This window comes from Sceloporus undulatus, chromosome 2 (genome assembly GCF_019175285.1).
Source record: "Sceloporus undulatus isolate JIND9_A2432 ecotype Alabama chromosome 2, SceUnd_v1.1, whole genome shotgun sequence".
Taxonomy (NCBI): Eukaryota; Metazoa; Chordata; class Lepidosauria; order Squamata; family Phrynosomatidae; genus Sceloporus; species Sceloporus undulatus.
In genome coordinates this window covers 244,952,874-244,969,846 of record NC_056523.1, presented here as the reverse complement: position 1 = coordinate 244,969,846, position 16,973 = coordinate 244,952,874, and the positions used below count along the sequence as shown (strand labels likewise).

At 41.6% G+C, this 16,973-nt stretch overlaps 1 protein-coding gene across 2 annotated transcripts in view; it reads left to right on the top strand.

Annotated features, from left to right (window-relative positions):
• Positions 1 to 16,973, top strand: part of ALDH1A1 (aldehyde dehydrogenase 1 family member A1) — a 45,043-nt gene that overhangs the window by 25,293 nt on the left and 2,777 nt on the right. For both annotated transcript variants that reach the window (XM_042450970.1, XM_042450971.1), the window contains exons 7-12: positions 3,698 to 3,826; positions 6,705 to 6,818; positions 7,836 to 7,938; positions 10,259 to 10,443; positions 13,432 to 13,596; positions 16,124 to 16,281. In XM_042450970.1, coding sequence (XP_042306904.1) covers positions 3,698 to 3,826; positions 6,705 to 6,818; positions 7,836 to 7,938; positions 10,259 to 10,443; positions 13,432 to 13,596; positions 16,124 to 16,281 — 854 coding nt within the window. The remainder of the gene's footprint in view (positions 1 to 3,697; positions 3,827 to 6,704; positions 6,819 to 7,835; positions 7,939 to 10,258; positions 10,444 to 13,431; positions 13,597 to 16,123; positions 16,282 to 16,973) is intronic.

Below are 16,973 nucleotides of genomic sequence, written 5' to 3'. Positions count from 1 at the left end.
GCCCGCCCTGCACCCAGTGGAGCATACAAACAGCAGCACTACAAAAATTGGATAGTCAGAATAATCATTCACTGTTAGGGTGAAAGAAGCCACCAACCAGCTTACCACCAGATAAAAGAGGCTGCAGAACTAAAGGAAAAAAATGTATGTCTGCATAGCAGACCAGAGAGAATACTTCCTCTTTCAGGTTTGTCCAGGAGGAACCAACCCTCTGCTAAGCTAATAGAAGTTCTGATGTACTGTCTGGATTAGGGCTGGCAGAAGAAGTCAACACAGGACATACCCATTTTTCCTGCCCACACTATAGACACCCAACAAGTACATTACATCCCTTCCTGGCTCCACCTTTCCCTCCTCCATGGGTTTGCACACTTGCCGACCATGTAAACTGGGACTCACTTTTGTATGAGTGGTGGGGAAGAGGTATTTTCCTTTTTCCAACCCCTACACTTGCTTTGTCCTTCCCCACCCCCAAATGTGAAACCAAGGGCTAGTACTCCAGATGTCTACTCTGCCCTCCTATAATTGCAGTCTGTGCACAATATGTGTTTACCCAGCAGCTAATTTGAATTCTTTGGAGAGCTTTGCTTCTTGGCAGACCTTGGAAAGATACTTTTAAAAAGAATTAGTCTAATGACATACTGAAACACCCACAATTCTATAGCAAGTGGGATGATGTTTACTTTGCTATCTTTTTTGTAGCTTTATAAAGAACAATTTTGTAAGCTACATAGTAAATGTAAAACCAGATTGAGATTTTGGTTTTTTTGTTTGTTTGTTTGTTTGTTTTTAAAAAGTGCAACAGTGGATGACAAAACCCAAATTATTAAACCGGTTGTCAGGAAGATCTACTTCCTGTCTTTTTAGTACCATATTCAATGGAGACAAGTTTGTGAAATGAATAAACCTAGTCCTTGATACTTTCCAGGACAGAGGTATAGAATCTGTCGGTCTTCAGATGTTGTCAGACTTTATCTCAGCAGCTCTGACCCTTAGATATTCTGACTAGGGTTAGTAAAATGTGAGATCAAACAACATTTGCAGTCTCAGGTCCCCCACTGTAATTCTGAGATTTTGCAAAGAGGCAAGACCTCTAAGATACTTAAATAAGAAAAGTGTCTGGGGCATAGATTCCTTTACAGTCCCTTACACAGGCAGATGTTCACACATTTTGGAACTTGCTTTATGGCCATCTTTTAAATACTGTATATACTTATGTATAAGTCTAAAAAATTTAGTCAAAAAATTGACCCCAAAAATCTAGGTCGACTTATCCATGGGTCAGTGTAAATACTATACTTTAACTCTTATTAAAAAGAGAACCATCCCTGGTAAAAGGCAAGAGTGGTATCTGTTTTGGAAGCACTGACCACTCTCTGCTCTCTCTTTCATTCATCCTTTAGCGTGAGCCAAAACCATTATGCCTGCCAGAAATTTGTAGGTTCTTTGGCATTGTTTTCCTTTGCTTCATCATTTGGATCCTTTGTTGCATGTTCCTAAATTTTACCCTCGACCTATCCAAGGGTCATATCAAAATCCATAATTTTGCCCCCAAAACCTGCCCTTGACTTATACATGAGGTTGACTTATAGTTGAGTATACATGGTATATTCAGTTGAGTGTGTATCTACAGTGTACTGCAGTAACATTTTGATACCTGTTTTACTGTTATGGCGTCATCCAACAAAATCCTCACTAGTCTGGTGAGATACTTAGGCGGGTTACAGACCGCCAAAAAATACGTATGGAATACGTATTAGGGTTAGGAAGGGGCGGTGCTTCCGCACCCCCCTAACCCTAGTACGTATTCCATACGTACAACATGGCGGCGCCCCTTCCACATGGGGGCCGCCATGTTTACGTATCGGACGCATAGCATCCAGATGTGTCGCGGCGCCTATGACGTCACGAATGCGCCAGCGGCGCCTCGCAACGTCATAGAGGCACCACAAGAAGGAGCTCCATTTTGGAGCTCCTTGCAAGCAGCGGTCTGTAACCTGCCTTAGTCTCTGAGACATGAGTACTTTTTGGGAGGGCACTAGAGATCCTTACCACTGAATTCTAAGTACCTCACTGAACTAGACCCACCAAGTGAAATAAGGACAAGGCACACAACAACAACACAAAAGAGGGAATCTCAGGTATTAACTGCACAACAAGAAGACACAGAAGCCCTGTCCCTTAAGTTGGAACTGAACTAAAGTCCCAGAGTTTCTGTAGGCTGGATCCATGACAGTTAAGTACTATATAAAAACTGCTTAATTAAAACTGTTTGTGCAATAGATACACTCTAAAACACAAAGTAGCCTTAACATATACACGAGTGCTCACACAAGTTGGGAAAGCTACTTGTTTTGGATGTTAGGTTCCAGAATTTCCCAGTCAGCATGACCACTGACTGTGCTGATGGAAGAATTCTAAAAGTTGTAAAAAAAAGGTAACTTTTCCAAGCTTTGCATCCATGTATGCATGCAAATGCGTGCTCGTGCACACACACACACACAGTTTTAATGCAAAACAATCTGACAGGTCTTGTGAATTACTTGAGTGTAATTACAGTCATGTTGAAGGTCAAGTAGTTACTATGCACACAAGCCTCTAAATACCCATGAAGCTCAGATGAGGTTAAGCCTTTTGTGTGTTAACAAACAGACCAGTCAACATTTTCACATGCTTGATGCTGCCCACTGTGGGCAGACAGACAGGCTGCTTGGAAGACATTTCACGCTGACTGCAGCTCAGCAGACCCCATCCTTCCAAGATCTCTGAGATGGAGACAGAACTGACCACTTTGTAATCTCTGAAGCTCAAGGAGGCCCAAGAAAGGAACATTTTGAGTTGCAGCCAACAAAACCAATCTAAAGGGAAGTATGTGGCAAAGTACTCCTTCAGTTCCTACAGGAGGAAGTCTATTTAGTAAAGGGAGTTGGAGAGAGAAATATGTATCAATCCAATTAGCATACTTCTGAATTAGGTCAGCATTTGCTTCAGGGTTTGGAGAGAATGAATTTATCACTGTGTGAAGTGAAAGGGTGAGTTTCCATATTGCAAAGCAGATGTCAATGCTCTGAGTGGGAGCAAAGCCTCAGAAAGTTACTTTCGGGGATGATAACTCCCCACATTTTCCAACCAGCACTGGAGTGTTCTGGTTGTTGTCATCTGAAAAGGTTAAGTTTCTCAGGCTCTGGATGGAAGGTTGTTGATGAGAACTAAAGTGTTCCTGAAAAACAGAAAGGTATCATCATCTTGAAGGTAGTATGAAAAGAGGAATAGCATTACAGGTGGATTGACTAAAAGGAAGTCAAAAACAGGGCTGTTAACAACAAGACCATTAAGTCAAAGTCAATATGATGTAACAACACTACAGCTTTCTTCTTTAGCAATGTGGCACAGAGAGCCTTTGTGCAGCTCTCACATGCTGCAGTGGTCTTGTCTTCAGTTGGTCCCCAAACTAAGCAATGTGTTGTAAAAATGAGGTGTTTTCTTTGGGTCACCTGTATCCTGTCAACCCAGCCCTCCAGCTGATATCAGTGAGCACTGACAAATCCTGTGTGTAAATGACTTACACTGCTGTTGATGGTAGAAATATACAAGTCTCACAAAGAATTAAAAAGTATGAATAGATAGTAGGGATATGTCCTAGCCATTTGTTGGTCCCCCCCCATTTCTTGCACTGCCTTTCTTTTTTTTTTTCTAGTGGAACTTCCCACTGGTAATGTTCATCTGGAAGATAGCCCCTGCTCTCTCTTGCGGAAACACCGTGGTCATCAAACCGGCAGAGCAGACTCCACTCACTGCTCTTCATATGGGCTCTTTAATTATAGAGGTGAGTTGCCATAACAAAACTACCATATGTATTTTCCTGAAGAAGGAAAGCTCATGCTGTGTGAGCTCTCACCTTGCCATTGCCGCAAATGATTATAAAACTGCAAGGGCTAGTTTGTTTTGTGTCATCGCCCCAGCTCCCAGCATGTCTAGCCTTGTCTTGGGGAACTGCAGTGTGGTGCAAACCACTGAAACAAATCAAGGGCAAGAAGCTGGCATCATTTTCCAGCCTAAATTGCTCAGAAAACAAATCATTAGTGGGTTAATAAACTGAATGTCTTGGCAAGCGCCAAGTCTTCTAGAGGCAAAAGCAAACAAGGACTCAAAAAGGCAGAGTGTTGGGTAATGGCTGAAGGGGGTGAGATTCTTTTTCTTCACTTGGACCTGTTACAGACTGCCAAAATAAAGCTGCTTTGAGTCTCTTTGGAGGTATGCTATTTAAATGATGCATGGGTCCTAAGAGTCCGGAGGTCGTGCCAAAGCCACACTCCATTCCTAAACACTGGAGTGCAGCTTTGGTGCAGCTTCCGGATTCTTTGGACGCATGCATCATGTAAACAGCATACCTTCAAAGAGACCCGAAGCAGCTTTATTTTGGCAGTCTGTAACAGGCCCTAGCATCTTAGCCACGAAATGCTGTTCTACACCTTGATGTTTTAATTTAATGACCTGGCTGGAATATTGACCTTGCCAATGAAATGAAAGAGTATCAGCTTGAAATAGCTACTAGTCAGGTCTGGGGTACCCCAGGAGATAAAATAGACCTGATGTAAGGCTGTACATCAAAGCTAACAATTTAAGTCCAATTCATACCAACAGGAGTTAAGCAAAAAGAGCAAATATAGCCAAATAAAATGGTAAGGAGATGGTGGTATAAACCAGGAGATGGCATAATTAAACTGGGAAGTGCATATTTGGCATGCAAAAGATCCCATGTTCAATTTCAAGCAAGTGGTGAGAGGAAACCTAGCTAAGGGTGCATTTACTCTGTAGAAATGTGGATTGACACCACTTTAACTTTTATAGCTTCGTCCTATAGAATCCTGGGATTTGGAATTTTGTGAGGCACCAGCATTCCCATAGGATGGAACTACAACACTTAAAGTGGTGTCAAACTGCATTGTGTAAGGGACTGTGAGGGTGTAGATGCACCCTAAGACACTGGAAGACAATTAACAGCATGAAACAGTGGTTCCCAACCTTTGGCAGTCCAATACTTTGACATCAGTTCCCCGAATCCCTTACCATTGGCCATGCCAGCTAGTGCTTCTAAGAAGTGAAGTCTAAAACATCTGGAGACCAGAGACTGAGATCCCGTGGTGCAGAAAGCAATACTGATCAGGATGGACCAGAAATTTGAAAAGCTCCTTTTTTGGCCTAGAACTCCCAGAACTCTGTAGCTAAAATGGGTAATGCTCATATTGTCTGAGGGTTTCTGGGAGCTGTAATTCCAGTTTGCCGGAAAAGTTCACTTTGACCTAGAACAGGTTTGAAAGGCTTAAATGTTAATATTTTTTTAAATGAAAAAAAAAATGAATGGCCTTCAGAGCATGAGATACTGGGAAACAGGGCTAGGGGTGCTTCAGGTAGCCTACAGGCTGCACTTTGCCTACCATAAGATCGATTAGCTATGGGATGGGAATCCTATGGATACAATGGGCCTTATGCGGCAATGAGCATGGACAGAGGAGGAACAGTGCTTGAGATATTAAAGTGTTAGTCTTACTTTAAGTGTCATTATTATGCATTGCACATTTCTTCAGTACACTGCTCCCTCGGGTTACGAAATTAATTCGTTCCGCGGCCGCTTTCGTAACCCGAAAAGCCTTCGTAAGCCGAATTGCCATAGGCGCTAATGGGGAAAAGCCGCGTTTCGTGCGAAAAAGCGCCGAAAAGCACCAAAAAAATTTTTCGTAACCCGAAAAACATTCGTAACCCGGAACAATTATTTCCAATGGGATTTTTTCGTATCCCGGAAATTTCGTAACCTGGGTATTTCGTATCCCGAGGTACCACTGTATATACGAGACCATTATGTGCTTTGTTTTCATATGATAAAGTTGTTTAATTTTTTTCTAACATCATGAAGGGTTAATTTTAGCTGTATTTTGTTTTAATTTATGTTGTAAACTATTTTGGATCCTCTGCAGGGGGAAGGGTAGGCTACAGTTAAAATAAAGATTTTTTTAAAACACCTATCCACCCCAAGAGAGAGTTCTCAAACATTATATAGACCACATAGCTGCAGATGTTGCTTGTATGAAGGAAACCTGCCTACCGTACAGCTGTTTAAAAAAGCAAAGCCAGTTTGTTATCAGATGATTCAGAGAAGACTGATGTGAGTTTTATGAGCTTTAAAGCTGGCTGCAAAACAGAATACATTCACTCTGGAGAGGCACCTTGCTATAAGGGGTAGAGAGATGGACTCAGATTGCTTAGATGAAGACTGCTGCCACACTGCAGAGATAAAGCAGTTTGACACCACTTTAACTGCCATGACTCAATGCTATGGAATTCTGGGATTTGTGAGATATTTAGCCTTCCCCATCAGAGGGCTCTGGTGCCCCACCAAACTACAAATCTCAAAATCCCGCAGCATTGAACCATGGCAACTAAAGTGGTATCACACTGTTTTATTTCTGTAGAATGGCTGCAGTCTCAAATGCAAATCCTTGCTCTGACACAGTTTGTTATGTGACCTTAGGCCTGTCGCTGTTTTAATCTATCCAACAGGGTTGTCGTGAGGATTAAAGTAGGGAAATCACATATACCATTTTCAGCTGCATTGAGATATAATGGGATGAAAGCATAACAAATAAAATGAGTATAACTGTAGGACTGAAAGGTGAAATTGTCTTCTTTTTCCCTCTGATACTCAGGCAGGATTTCCACCTGGAGTTGTGAATATTGTTCCAGGATATGGACCCACTGCTGGAGCAGCCATTTCCAATCATATGGACATAGATAAAGTGGCCTTCACAGGCTCCACCGAGGTATTTCCCTAACTGCACATAATTGTAACTAGAAAGTCTCCAAGCACCATGATTCTGACAAATGATTTAGCACCTGACTTTCTTTGTGTAACTGTATTACTTTTTCTGGCACTGAGCTTGTTAAACAATGTCAGTTTAATGATTTCTTTGTGGTTACAATCACCTCAAATAATACACTGTTTGAAATGAAGAAATATCTTTTCAAGCAAAAGTATATGAGAAGATATAATTATATGCCTGGTTGTATTTTTAAAGTAAACACACAATTCTGTGCATATTTTATTTTTCCATAAAGGGGGACAGGGGGAGAGAGAAAGAGAGACAGACGGACTGACCAACCAGAGTAGGCTAATTCCCTTAATAAAATACAAACATCAAAGAACAAAGTTAAGGACAACATAATACATAAATAGGTTACTCAGCATTTATCTTATTAAGGTGGTACGGAGACATAACCCATGAAAATTACTGGAGGCAATATCAAAAAAAGTACAATTCAATTAGCACATTTCCCTAAAATAGATACACTATGGCGGTATACAGACCACCCAAAAAGGGTGGTCTGCCACCACCTCCTTTTCTGCCTGCAGGAAGCCACAGCGGATAAACCACGCAGCTTCCCGCCGGCGGAAAAAGAACCCACAAAAAGCAGGTTCTTTTTTTGTCATGCTTGTGACACCCAAGTGCGCAAATGGTGCCACAAGTGCGCCACAACATGCCGATGCTAAGCGCCCATCGTGTACAGGGTGCCGCCATTTTGACGTACGGAGTACGTACTAGGGTTAGGGAGCGTCTGAATGGTGTGCACTCCCTAACCCTAGTACCGCCGCCACCACGCCACATTTTGCCCATCTGTAATGAGCCCCTATAACCTGGAAAGCATCAGTGGAATTTTTGTAAAAATGAGAGAGAAGTGGCCATGCTCACTGGAGAATTCTGGGAATTCTAGTCCAAAAAAGTAACTTTGCCAAGCTATCCCTTGCAGACTGGAATATTTCCATTTGTATTCTCTTTTAGGTTGGAAAAATGATCAAAGAAGCTGCTGGAAGGAGCAATTTGAAGAGGGTCTCTCTGGAACTTGGAGGAAAAAGTCCCAATATCATCTTTGCAGATGCTGACTGTGAGTGCCATATTTCTCTTCGATTTACTTTTTTTAAAAGCTATCACATTAAAGAGTCTTCTGAATGTAGCTTGCAGGGGATAACTAACAAAGGCGAGGGACAGACCGCCCCAAAAGGGCAGCCTGCTGGTGGTCTAATTTCCTTCAGAGGGAAGCCACAGCCGCCAAACCACGCGGCTTCCCTATGGAGGAAACAGAACCCAGAAAAACTGGGTTCTTTTTGAGCTGCAGGGGCAGTGTAACAAGTGCACCACTGGCACACTCATTATGTAAGCACCGCATGACAATGTGCGGATGCCATGTGGCACTTACATAACTGTGGTGGTGCCCATGTACACAAATCGGCACCAGGACTAATTAATTATATGAAATTAATTACTTTGCCAGCAACTAACTCACATTGTAATTACACCTTAATGTGGGATAACATTACCCTTTTTGGCAGTATAACTGCATCTTCTCAGTTGCTACAATTGTTCTGAAACTATGGCCTCAGCAAATGATAAAGGAGGAATGTTACATGGTCAAATACAATAAAGTTACTTTTTTAAAACAATGTCCTGAACACTATTGTTGGTCCTAATTAAAGTAGACTCACTTAATCAATAGGATTTATACAAATGTTGACTCATCATTCAACAATGAATTTAATAATTCTGCTCTTGTTGGAACTAAGCGATTGGATTCAGGCCAGTAGCTACAATAGTAACAACCTACTTTGAAAACTCCTTGATTCTCATTGATTTCATCTTGAGTCCCATTTTGGGAGAAAAGCAGAATATTAGATGTTGTGAGCCTTCAATACATTTCACACTTATGGTTACCCTAAAGTGAATCTATCAGAGGGTTTTCTTGGCAAGATTTGTTCAGAAGGGATTTGCCTTTGCTTTCCTCTGAGACTGAGAGAGAATGTGACTTGCCCAAAGTCAACTCTCATGTCTGAGTGGGGATTTGAACCCTGGTCTCTCAGAGTCATAGATCAATTCTCAAACCACCACACTGGCTCCCAAGATAACAGATAGATAGAGTCTTGAAACTTTAACTGCAATGAACTGCTTTAAAGATATGGGGCATGGTGTTATCAGTACGCTGATGACACCCAAATTTATTTCTCTATGTCTCCGACTGTTGCAGTGACTAGGAATGGCATCTCTCTTCTGAATTCCTGCCTCGGGTGGGTAATGGGCTGGATGTGGGAAAACAAACTCAGGCTGAATCCAGAGAAAACAGAGGTACTTGCAATAGGTACCTCAAGTCCAGGGATGGAGATTTGTCAACCAGTCCTGGACGGGGTCACACTTCCCCTAAAGGACGAAGTTCACAATTTGGAAGTACTCCTGCAGTTATCATCTCAAATAGATGTGACAGCCAGGAGTGCTTGGTACCAGCTTCGGTTAATACACCAACTGCGTCCCTACCTGGACCGAAAGGACCTTGAAGCAGTGGTTCTTGCACTGGTAATCTCTCATTTAGATTTCTGTAATGCGCTCTGCTTGGGGCTACCCTTGTACCAAGTTTGGAAGCTTCAATTGGTCCAAAATGCAGCAGCCAGATTGGTCTCCAACACATCTAGATTTGACAATGTAACACCAGTGTTAAAATCTCTTCACTGGTTGCCAATTAGCTTCCAGGTGCAATACAAGGTGTTGGTTATTACCTTTAAAGCCCTACACGGTTCGGGCCCAAGTTACTTGCGGGAACATCTCTCCCTACACAATCCGCCCCACATCATAATACTAGGTTAATGACAACTTGCCATAGGGCATTTACAGCTGTGGTTCCAAAATTATGGAATAGCCTACCGGAAGAGATCTGTCTCATCAATATCTTAGAGGCCTTTAAGAAGGCACTCAAAATGGATCTTTTCCGGCAGGCTTATCCATCGGACTCCATATAAAAGCTTATGATGATGTTCCACTCTCGACTATGATTATTGGCTACTGATGAACTGTTTTTTAGAGAACTAATAGGAATGTGGTGAATTCAGTATTAGTGTTTTATCAATTGTATTTGTATTATTTTATTGATGTAATCCCGCCCCGATCCGTGGGAGAGGTGGGAAATATAAATAAACTTTGTTGTTATTATTATTATTATTATTATTATTATTACTTTTTAGAGGCAGGTTTCTAAGTTCTGGTATGTAAGCAACTGGACAACTGGATAATATGACTGTATAACAACCACAGACTTTTTTACTAAAATAAAAAAGTACAGCTGTGTAACAAGCAAGTACTGACCAACAGACACAATGCTGTCATGACAGAGGGTACAGTTCATTTCATTTTATCTCCTACCCACTCCTGGTTTCTCTTAACAGTGGACAGTGCTGTTGAATATGCACATATTGGCCTATTCTACCATCAGGGGCAATGTTGTATAGCTGGATCTAGGATTTTTGTGGAAGAGCCAATATATGATGAATTTGTACGTAGAAGTATAGAAAGAGTTAAGAAAATTCAGCTTGGAAATCCCCTGAATGCTGGAATAAATCAAGGTCCTCAGGTAAGTTCAAGAGTAATATTTTGTGCCATGATTTTTACAGTCATATGTAGACTTGAATCCTAGACCTCCTAGATTGGTCTCCACACCATCAGGTGGTCTTTGTAAAATCCCAAGCCTTTTGAATCAAGGTACTTCACTAGCCTTCCTCAGTGTGATTAGTCACTTCCCTTATGAGCCCTGGTGGTGCAGTGGTTAAATGCCTGTACTGCAGCCACCCACCCACCCACAAGATTGTGAATTCAATACCAGCCAGGGCTCAGCCTCGATTCAGGCTCGCATCCGTCAAAGTTGCTAAAATGAGTACCCATATTGTTGGGGGCAATTCGCTTATAGTTGTAAACAGCTTAGAGACTGCTTAGAGTTGTATGAAGCGGTATATAAATGAAGCTGATGTTGCTATTCCCTTTCCTCTCCCTAAAAATTTGTCCTTCCTGTCAAAAGCCTTGTTGCACTGAAGCCAGGATTAGGATGCATTTGTATTAGTGACATGCTAATGTTAACCTGGACTTGGAAGGACTATTGAAGAAAGTAAAAGAAGAAAGTGCAAAGACAGGTTTATAGTTGATCATTAAGAAACAAAAATAATAGCCACAGATTTTTAAAATTGCTTTAAAGCAGATGATTAAGACCTTGAAATAAAGATTTTCCATACTTTGGCTCAGTCATAAATCAAAATGGAGACAAGTCAAGAAATCTTAAGACTAGGCTTGAAAGGCCCATTATGAAGGAACTATTCAAGATCCTCAAGGATAAATATATACAGGATTGTATGGTTGTGAAAGCTGGACAGTGAAGAAAGCTGAGAAACGTGGTGTTTGAGAAGATATATATGGATACTGTGGACTGTTAAAGATGGGCCCTAGAGAAAATCAAGTCCAAACTCTCCCTGAAAGCCAAGATGACTAAAATGAGACTGAGACTGTCATACTTTGGCCATAGCATGGGAAGAGGTGACTCACTAGAAAGGACAATAATGCTTGGTAAGATAGAAGGCAACAGGAAAGAGGAAGACTGCACTACAGATGGATAGACTTAATCAAGGAAGCCACGCCTCTTGAATCTGCAAGAGCAGGACAGTTGATGATAGGGTGGCCTGGAGGTCTCTCATTCATAGGGTCACCATACATTGAAGCTGACTTAACAACCATCAGTGGCAACAACATTGATTGTGTATTCCTGCATGGTAGGGAAATAGACGGGATGGCCTTGTAGTCTCTTCCAATTCTGTTATTAGCTAGTGAAAGAAATGTGGTTTGTCCATTAAAAAATTATATCAAGTTAATTTCTCCATTGATTTGTTGATTGCTAAATCTTTAACATTAAAAAAATTAAAATGACAAAAAATGGCCATTTGTGATTTAAAGAAATGAAAAGCAGAAATCACTACTTTAAAATTATATAAGTCTGTTCCCACTTACTGCTTCCTGGTCTCTTCAAAGCCTCTCAAGCTTTCCTGGTTCTCCTAAGCTGACTCGACTGCTTTCTTTTCCCCTCCATCCAGCACCTGCCTAGGTTACCTTCAGGGAACTGGCCTCAGCCTGCCATTCTAAGCAGTGATTCTGACACACCCTTGACTTCTCAACACAAGCCTGCAGGGAGGCACAGTACCCATCCCAACATGTGATGCTTTGACAAATAAAGCACAAATATTTTTGCATTTGTCACTGAGAATGAAGCTTGCTTTATTCCGAGACATCTGGGTCCTAACTTGAAATAAATTACTGATTCCATTTTTGTTAATGGAGCGACCCTTTGAAATATCTTCTATCTAGTAAGTATAGTAGTAAGAGAATGGATGTGAGGACATCAGGAGGCTGATGATCTGTAAGTTTCACCAGAAAGTATTTACTAACAAGCTCTCACAACACTCTTTAATTGTTACAAGCATAGTATGCTGACAGATCCCTAGAAAGCCATTTGTAAGTAGTTCATCCATCAATAGTCAAGGGAAAAGTCATCACAACATGTACAATGCATGTGTAGCTTTAAACTATGCATGGGAATTCTGCAACCCTCTGGATGTTGCTCAACTGGAACTCCCTGTTCAGTAAAGCTTGACAATTGTAGCTCAACATCTGGTGCGCCACACAGTTCCTATCCCTGCCCTGTACATTTTTTAGTTGACTTATAAAACCTCTGGCAATTCTTTCCCAGCAGACTCCCATTGGCCAACTGTGAGTCTGAACCAGTCCTTAAGAGTTCTAAAAACCAGACCTCTGTCTCTTCAGCAATCCCAGTATTCACCATTGGAAATAACTTGGGTTATATCCCCATGAAAAATGGCAGGTGGAAAACTACAAATGTAGAGATCCTGGGGCTATGAACTAAAGATCCCAAGGTCGACAACTACATGCCCAAAATTCTGTAATCAGACATCCACCACATTCTGGAACCAGGCTAAGTTGCAAGACAATGCAGTTGAATGGTGTTTTTGGATGATGAGCCTGGCATTTCCAATACTTTGCATTTGGCACAGGAAATACCTGAAAGAAAGTGTGTATAATGCAAAAACAATTTTATCTCCATAATCTAAGCTTTACACAGTTTTTCTTGCTGACTCTTGTTAACGACTCTGACTGCAAACTTAACATCAGTTTCTAAGTTCTGAAATCAGTGGGGCTTCATCTGAGTAATTGGTCTGAGAATGGCATCTGTGCTAGTGGAGAAGTCAGACTTCAAAATGTAACCCACTGAGTTAAAACACTTTGTGAGGAATGAGTGTAATTCCAAATGAAGGGGAGTTTAAGAAAATCTTTGGCCCATATGCATGCTGAGAACTTTACAGAGCAGTGCTTTCTTTATCTTTTGATTCTTCTGTGTTTAAATTCTTAATTACTGGACTTCATGAGACTGGCAAAGATCCAGCATCTCAATAGTAAGTTGTTACTTCGCCTCTTGCTGGTAAAGAGTTTGTTTCTGCTTTGTTAATCTTGAGGCCAAATAAGTGGCCAAGGGGTGACTTATCAGGACACAATGTTTTCTATTTAGATTGATAAGGAACAGTATGATAGAATACTGGCACTCATTGAGAGTGGGAAAAAAGAAGGAGCCAAACTGGAATGTGGAGGAGGCCCCTGGGGAGACAAAGGCTTCTTCATCCAGCCCACAGTGTTCTCGGATGTTACAGATGACATGCGCATTGCCAAAGAGGAGGTAAGCGAAAGCAGGACAGACTGCTTTTTAACTCAGTGTTCTGTTTCAGTAGATGCACACAATGTGCATTTTTAAAAATATATATGTGTGTAGAGTGGCATTTACACAGTAGTACTTCCCCCACTTGGACTAGACTGCTTTAAAACCTGATAAAGGGTTTCTATAGTAATGTGTGCACTTAGCTAAATAGGATGTGTCAGCATCCTATTTTGGATGCCTAATCTTGGATGTTTTCTGCAACCATTATCTTCCCATATCCATATGTCCATAAGAGATCCACTTGTAGTTTTTTTTTTTACGGCTGGCTTTAGTGGTGTTACTAAGGTAAGGCAAAATAAGGACATTGCTCCTCTAAATAAGATTTCTGCTCCCCCAAAGAAATTTTCCCTCAGCCCAAGCATTCCAAGCATTGCAGACACATAGAAAATCATTTGCACCTAGAACTTTCATATTTGCTGTGTTCATATTCCCTTTGTAAATTTGCCAGATCCTTTCCTTTGGATGCCTAAACTGTATTTATAAATTCTCAGAAGACATTTTACTGCTGTGCTAGGAATTTAAAGACAGAAGTCTTACTTTTGGGGGAATGCCCTCGTTTTGCTATCCCCAACAGTTATACTTCTCATTGGCCTGAGCATTAGGCCATCTCAGGTACCAAATTTTCTAAGCACTGAAAGGACAGAACATGGTTAGTTATTTACTTTGGTGTTATATTTTTACTGTGAGAGAAGGTGAGGGGCATTTGTAGGATTTTCTGCTTCATCATCCAAATAACCTGGCAGCTTGACATTTACATCTCCCCAACTGTCCAGGTTTGGCAGGGACAGTCTCAAATAATGATCTGTCATCCACTTATTCAGCTGTTTTTAAAATATCCACATTTCTCTCTCTTCCCACTTTCCTTCTTTGTCCTCAGCTTACTTCAATTGCTGCAAACTGAGTTCAGAGTGCAAAGGTATCTCACACTCAGTTAACTCAACAGGGGGAAGAGAAGAGCAGTGGCAGAATCTTGCCTTTCCCACTAGGCTCAAGCAAAAGCAAACTGCTGCAGTCTCTCCTAAATTGTGTGTTGTTCTTCATTAATAACTTTTTGTCATCCTCACCACTTTCTGATGTTGCTTGGCCATATGTGTCCTCCACATGGATACAATATTAGAAAATATTCAAAAATTGTTGAAAACATGTTTCTTGAGTGTTGAAAAACCCTCCTGATAAGAAAATCTTGGATTGATGACAACTTTCACAGTTCAGGATGTATACTGTGCAAAATTTGCACATGGTTGTTTTGAATAGAAAGCAGAAGAAAGTAGAAGAACTACATCCCTAATGTATCTTGGCTTTCATCTATTGAATGTTGTGGGGTATGGGCTATGTCAGATCCCGACACTTCAGAGGGATGAGAGTTGAGAACAAATGGCAGATGACAAGAGACTCAAAGTTTTTCCCCAATCCCTCACAAAACTCATACCATATTTTCTGGCATATAAGACGACTGGGTGTATAAGGCGACCCCCAACTTTTCTTGTTAAAATATAGAGTTTGGGATATACTCGCTGTATAAGACCACCCCTCATCCAAATCCAAGGAGGGAGCAGCCCGGCTGCAATCGTGGGGATTGCAGGAGGCCACACGCTCCTTCCAGGCCTCTGCGGAGGCCTTGGCCTCCTGAGAGGCCAGGAAGGGGGGAGCAGCCCAGCCGCGATCGTGGCAATCGCGGGGGGCCACGTGCTCCTGCCAGGCCCCTGCGGAGGCCTCGGCCTACTCAGAGGCCTGGAAGGAGGGAGCAGCCTGACTGCAATCACGGGGGCCACGTGCTCCTTCCAGGTCCCTGTGGAGGGCCTCCTCAGAGGCCTGGAAGGAGGGAGCATCCCAGCGGCGATCGCACCAGCTGCAGAGCTCCCTCCTGGCCTCTGCGGAGGCCTGAGCCTGGGAAGGTGGGAGCAAGCCGGGGCTTAACCCAGCGTACAAGACGACCCCCAACGTTGAAGAACATTTTCATGGGTTAAAAAGTCGTCTTGTACGCCGCAAAATACGGTACCCTCTACTGTCCATCCTCATTATACTTCCTATAAAGTGTCTATCCCTTACTCTCTCAACTGTTCTTCACAGGATTTGGCTTCCAACTATATATAAGATTTTCTGAGTGAGGTGTTGGAAAGAAAGCTCTTCCTAGAAAGTACAAACTACATGTAAAGTGGTCAATTCCTGGTGGTTGTTTTCTTAAAGGCCTGCAGAAGCCTTTTAAATGATTTGGATTTAAATGTAACAAAATAGGCAATAGCACATGCTGGAGATTTTGGTTAATGGCATTGGAAAAAGTTTGGAAAATGTTGGGGAAAAAACATTTCCAACCTACAAAAGCTTTTGGTCATTGAGATTCATCAACTCTTGGAAAGGCCACAAAAATGGCCTTCCATGTTGCATTAAGCCTCATCCCTGTTGTAAATAAAGTATTAGTTTCCATTTTATTGTTTTTTTCAAACTGATATTTGCCCCACAAATTATTGTTTCTTCTGGTATGAAACAGATATTTGGACCAGTCCAGCAGATTATGAAATTCAAAACAATTGATGAAGTCATCAAAAGAGCAAACAACACTCACTATGGCCTATCAGCTGCAGTGTTTACCAAAGACATTGATAAAGCGCTGACATTTACAGCTGCTCTTCAGGCTGGAACAGTCTGGTATGTATCCTTGATCCTATTTTTCATGTTTTATATATTATAATAATATAACTAAATCAATCATCATAATAATATAACTAAACCGTCATCATATCATTTGCAATATTCTTATTTGCAACCCAATGAGCTAATTTGTGTGACTGCCATTCAAGGTCAATATCTTGTATTGAAAACAAAGCAGGAACCAATGAAGTTGTTGTACAATTAAGGGTCCTATACTCCAATACTTTAGTCTAGTTTCTAGTTATATTTGCAAAGAATGCCCACACTGAAGGCTGCTTAGACGTAGATCATGTGTCTGAAGTAAGGCTTACTGTGGCCATGTCTGGCTTTTCCATTAGATGGAGTGAGGAACCCACAAGTACCTGAGGGCTGGAGTGGCAGCCCCCAGCTCTTCTTTCTGAACCCCCTTGCCACAGACTATTCTGTGCCTACTAGAAAAGAAGTTGGGTAAATGCAACTCATGGGCCAGAAGCAGCCCCTGAACCCCACTTCTGAGGTCACCTCAACTCTTGAAGCAACTTGAATCCCCCAATGTTTGTTTTTAAAGTGCTATTTTCACATAATTTTCTCCCATGCACATCAAGTTTCTAGAATCCTCACCCTCTCCAAACCTGTCTTTCAGCCACATATCATCCCTAATAGCATTCATCATCATCATCATCATCATCATCATCATCATCATCATCATC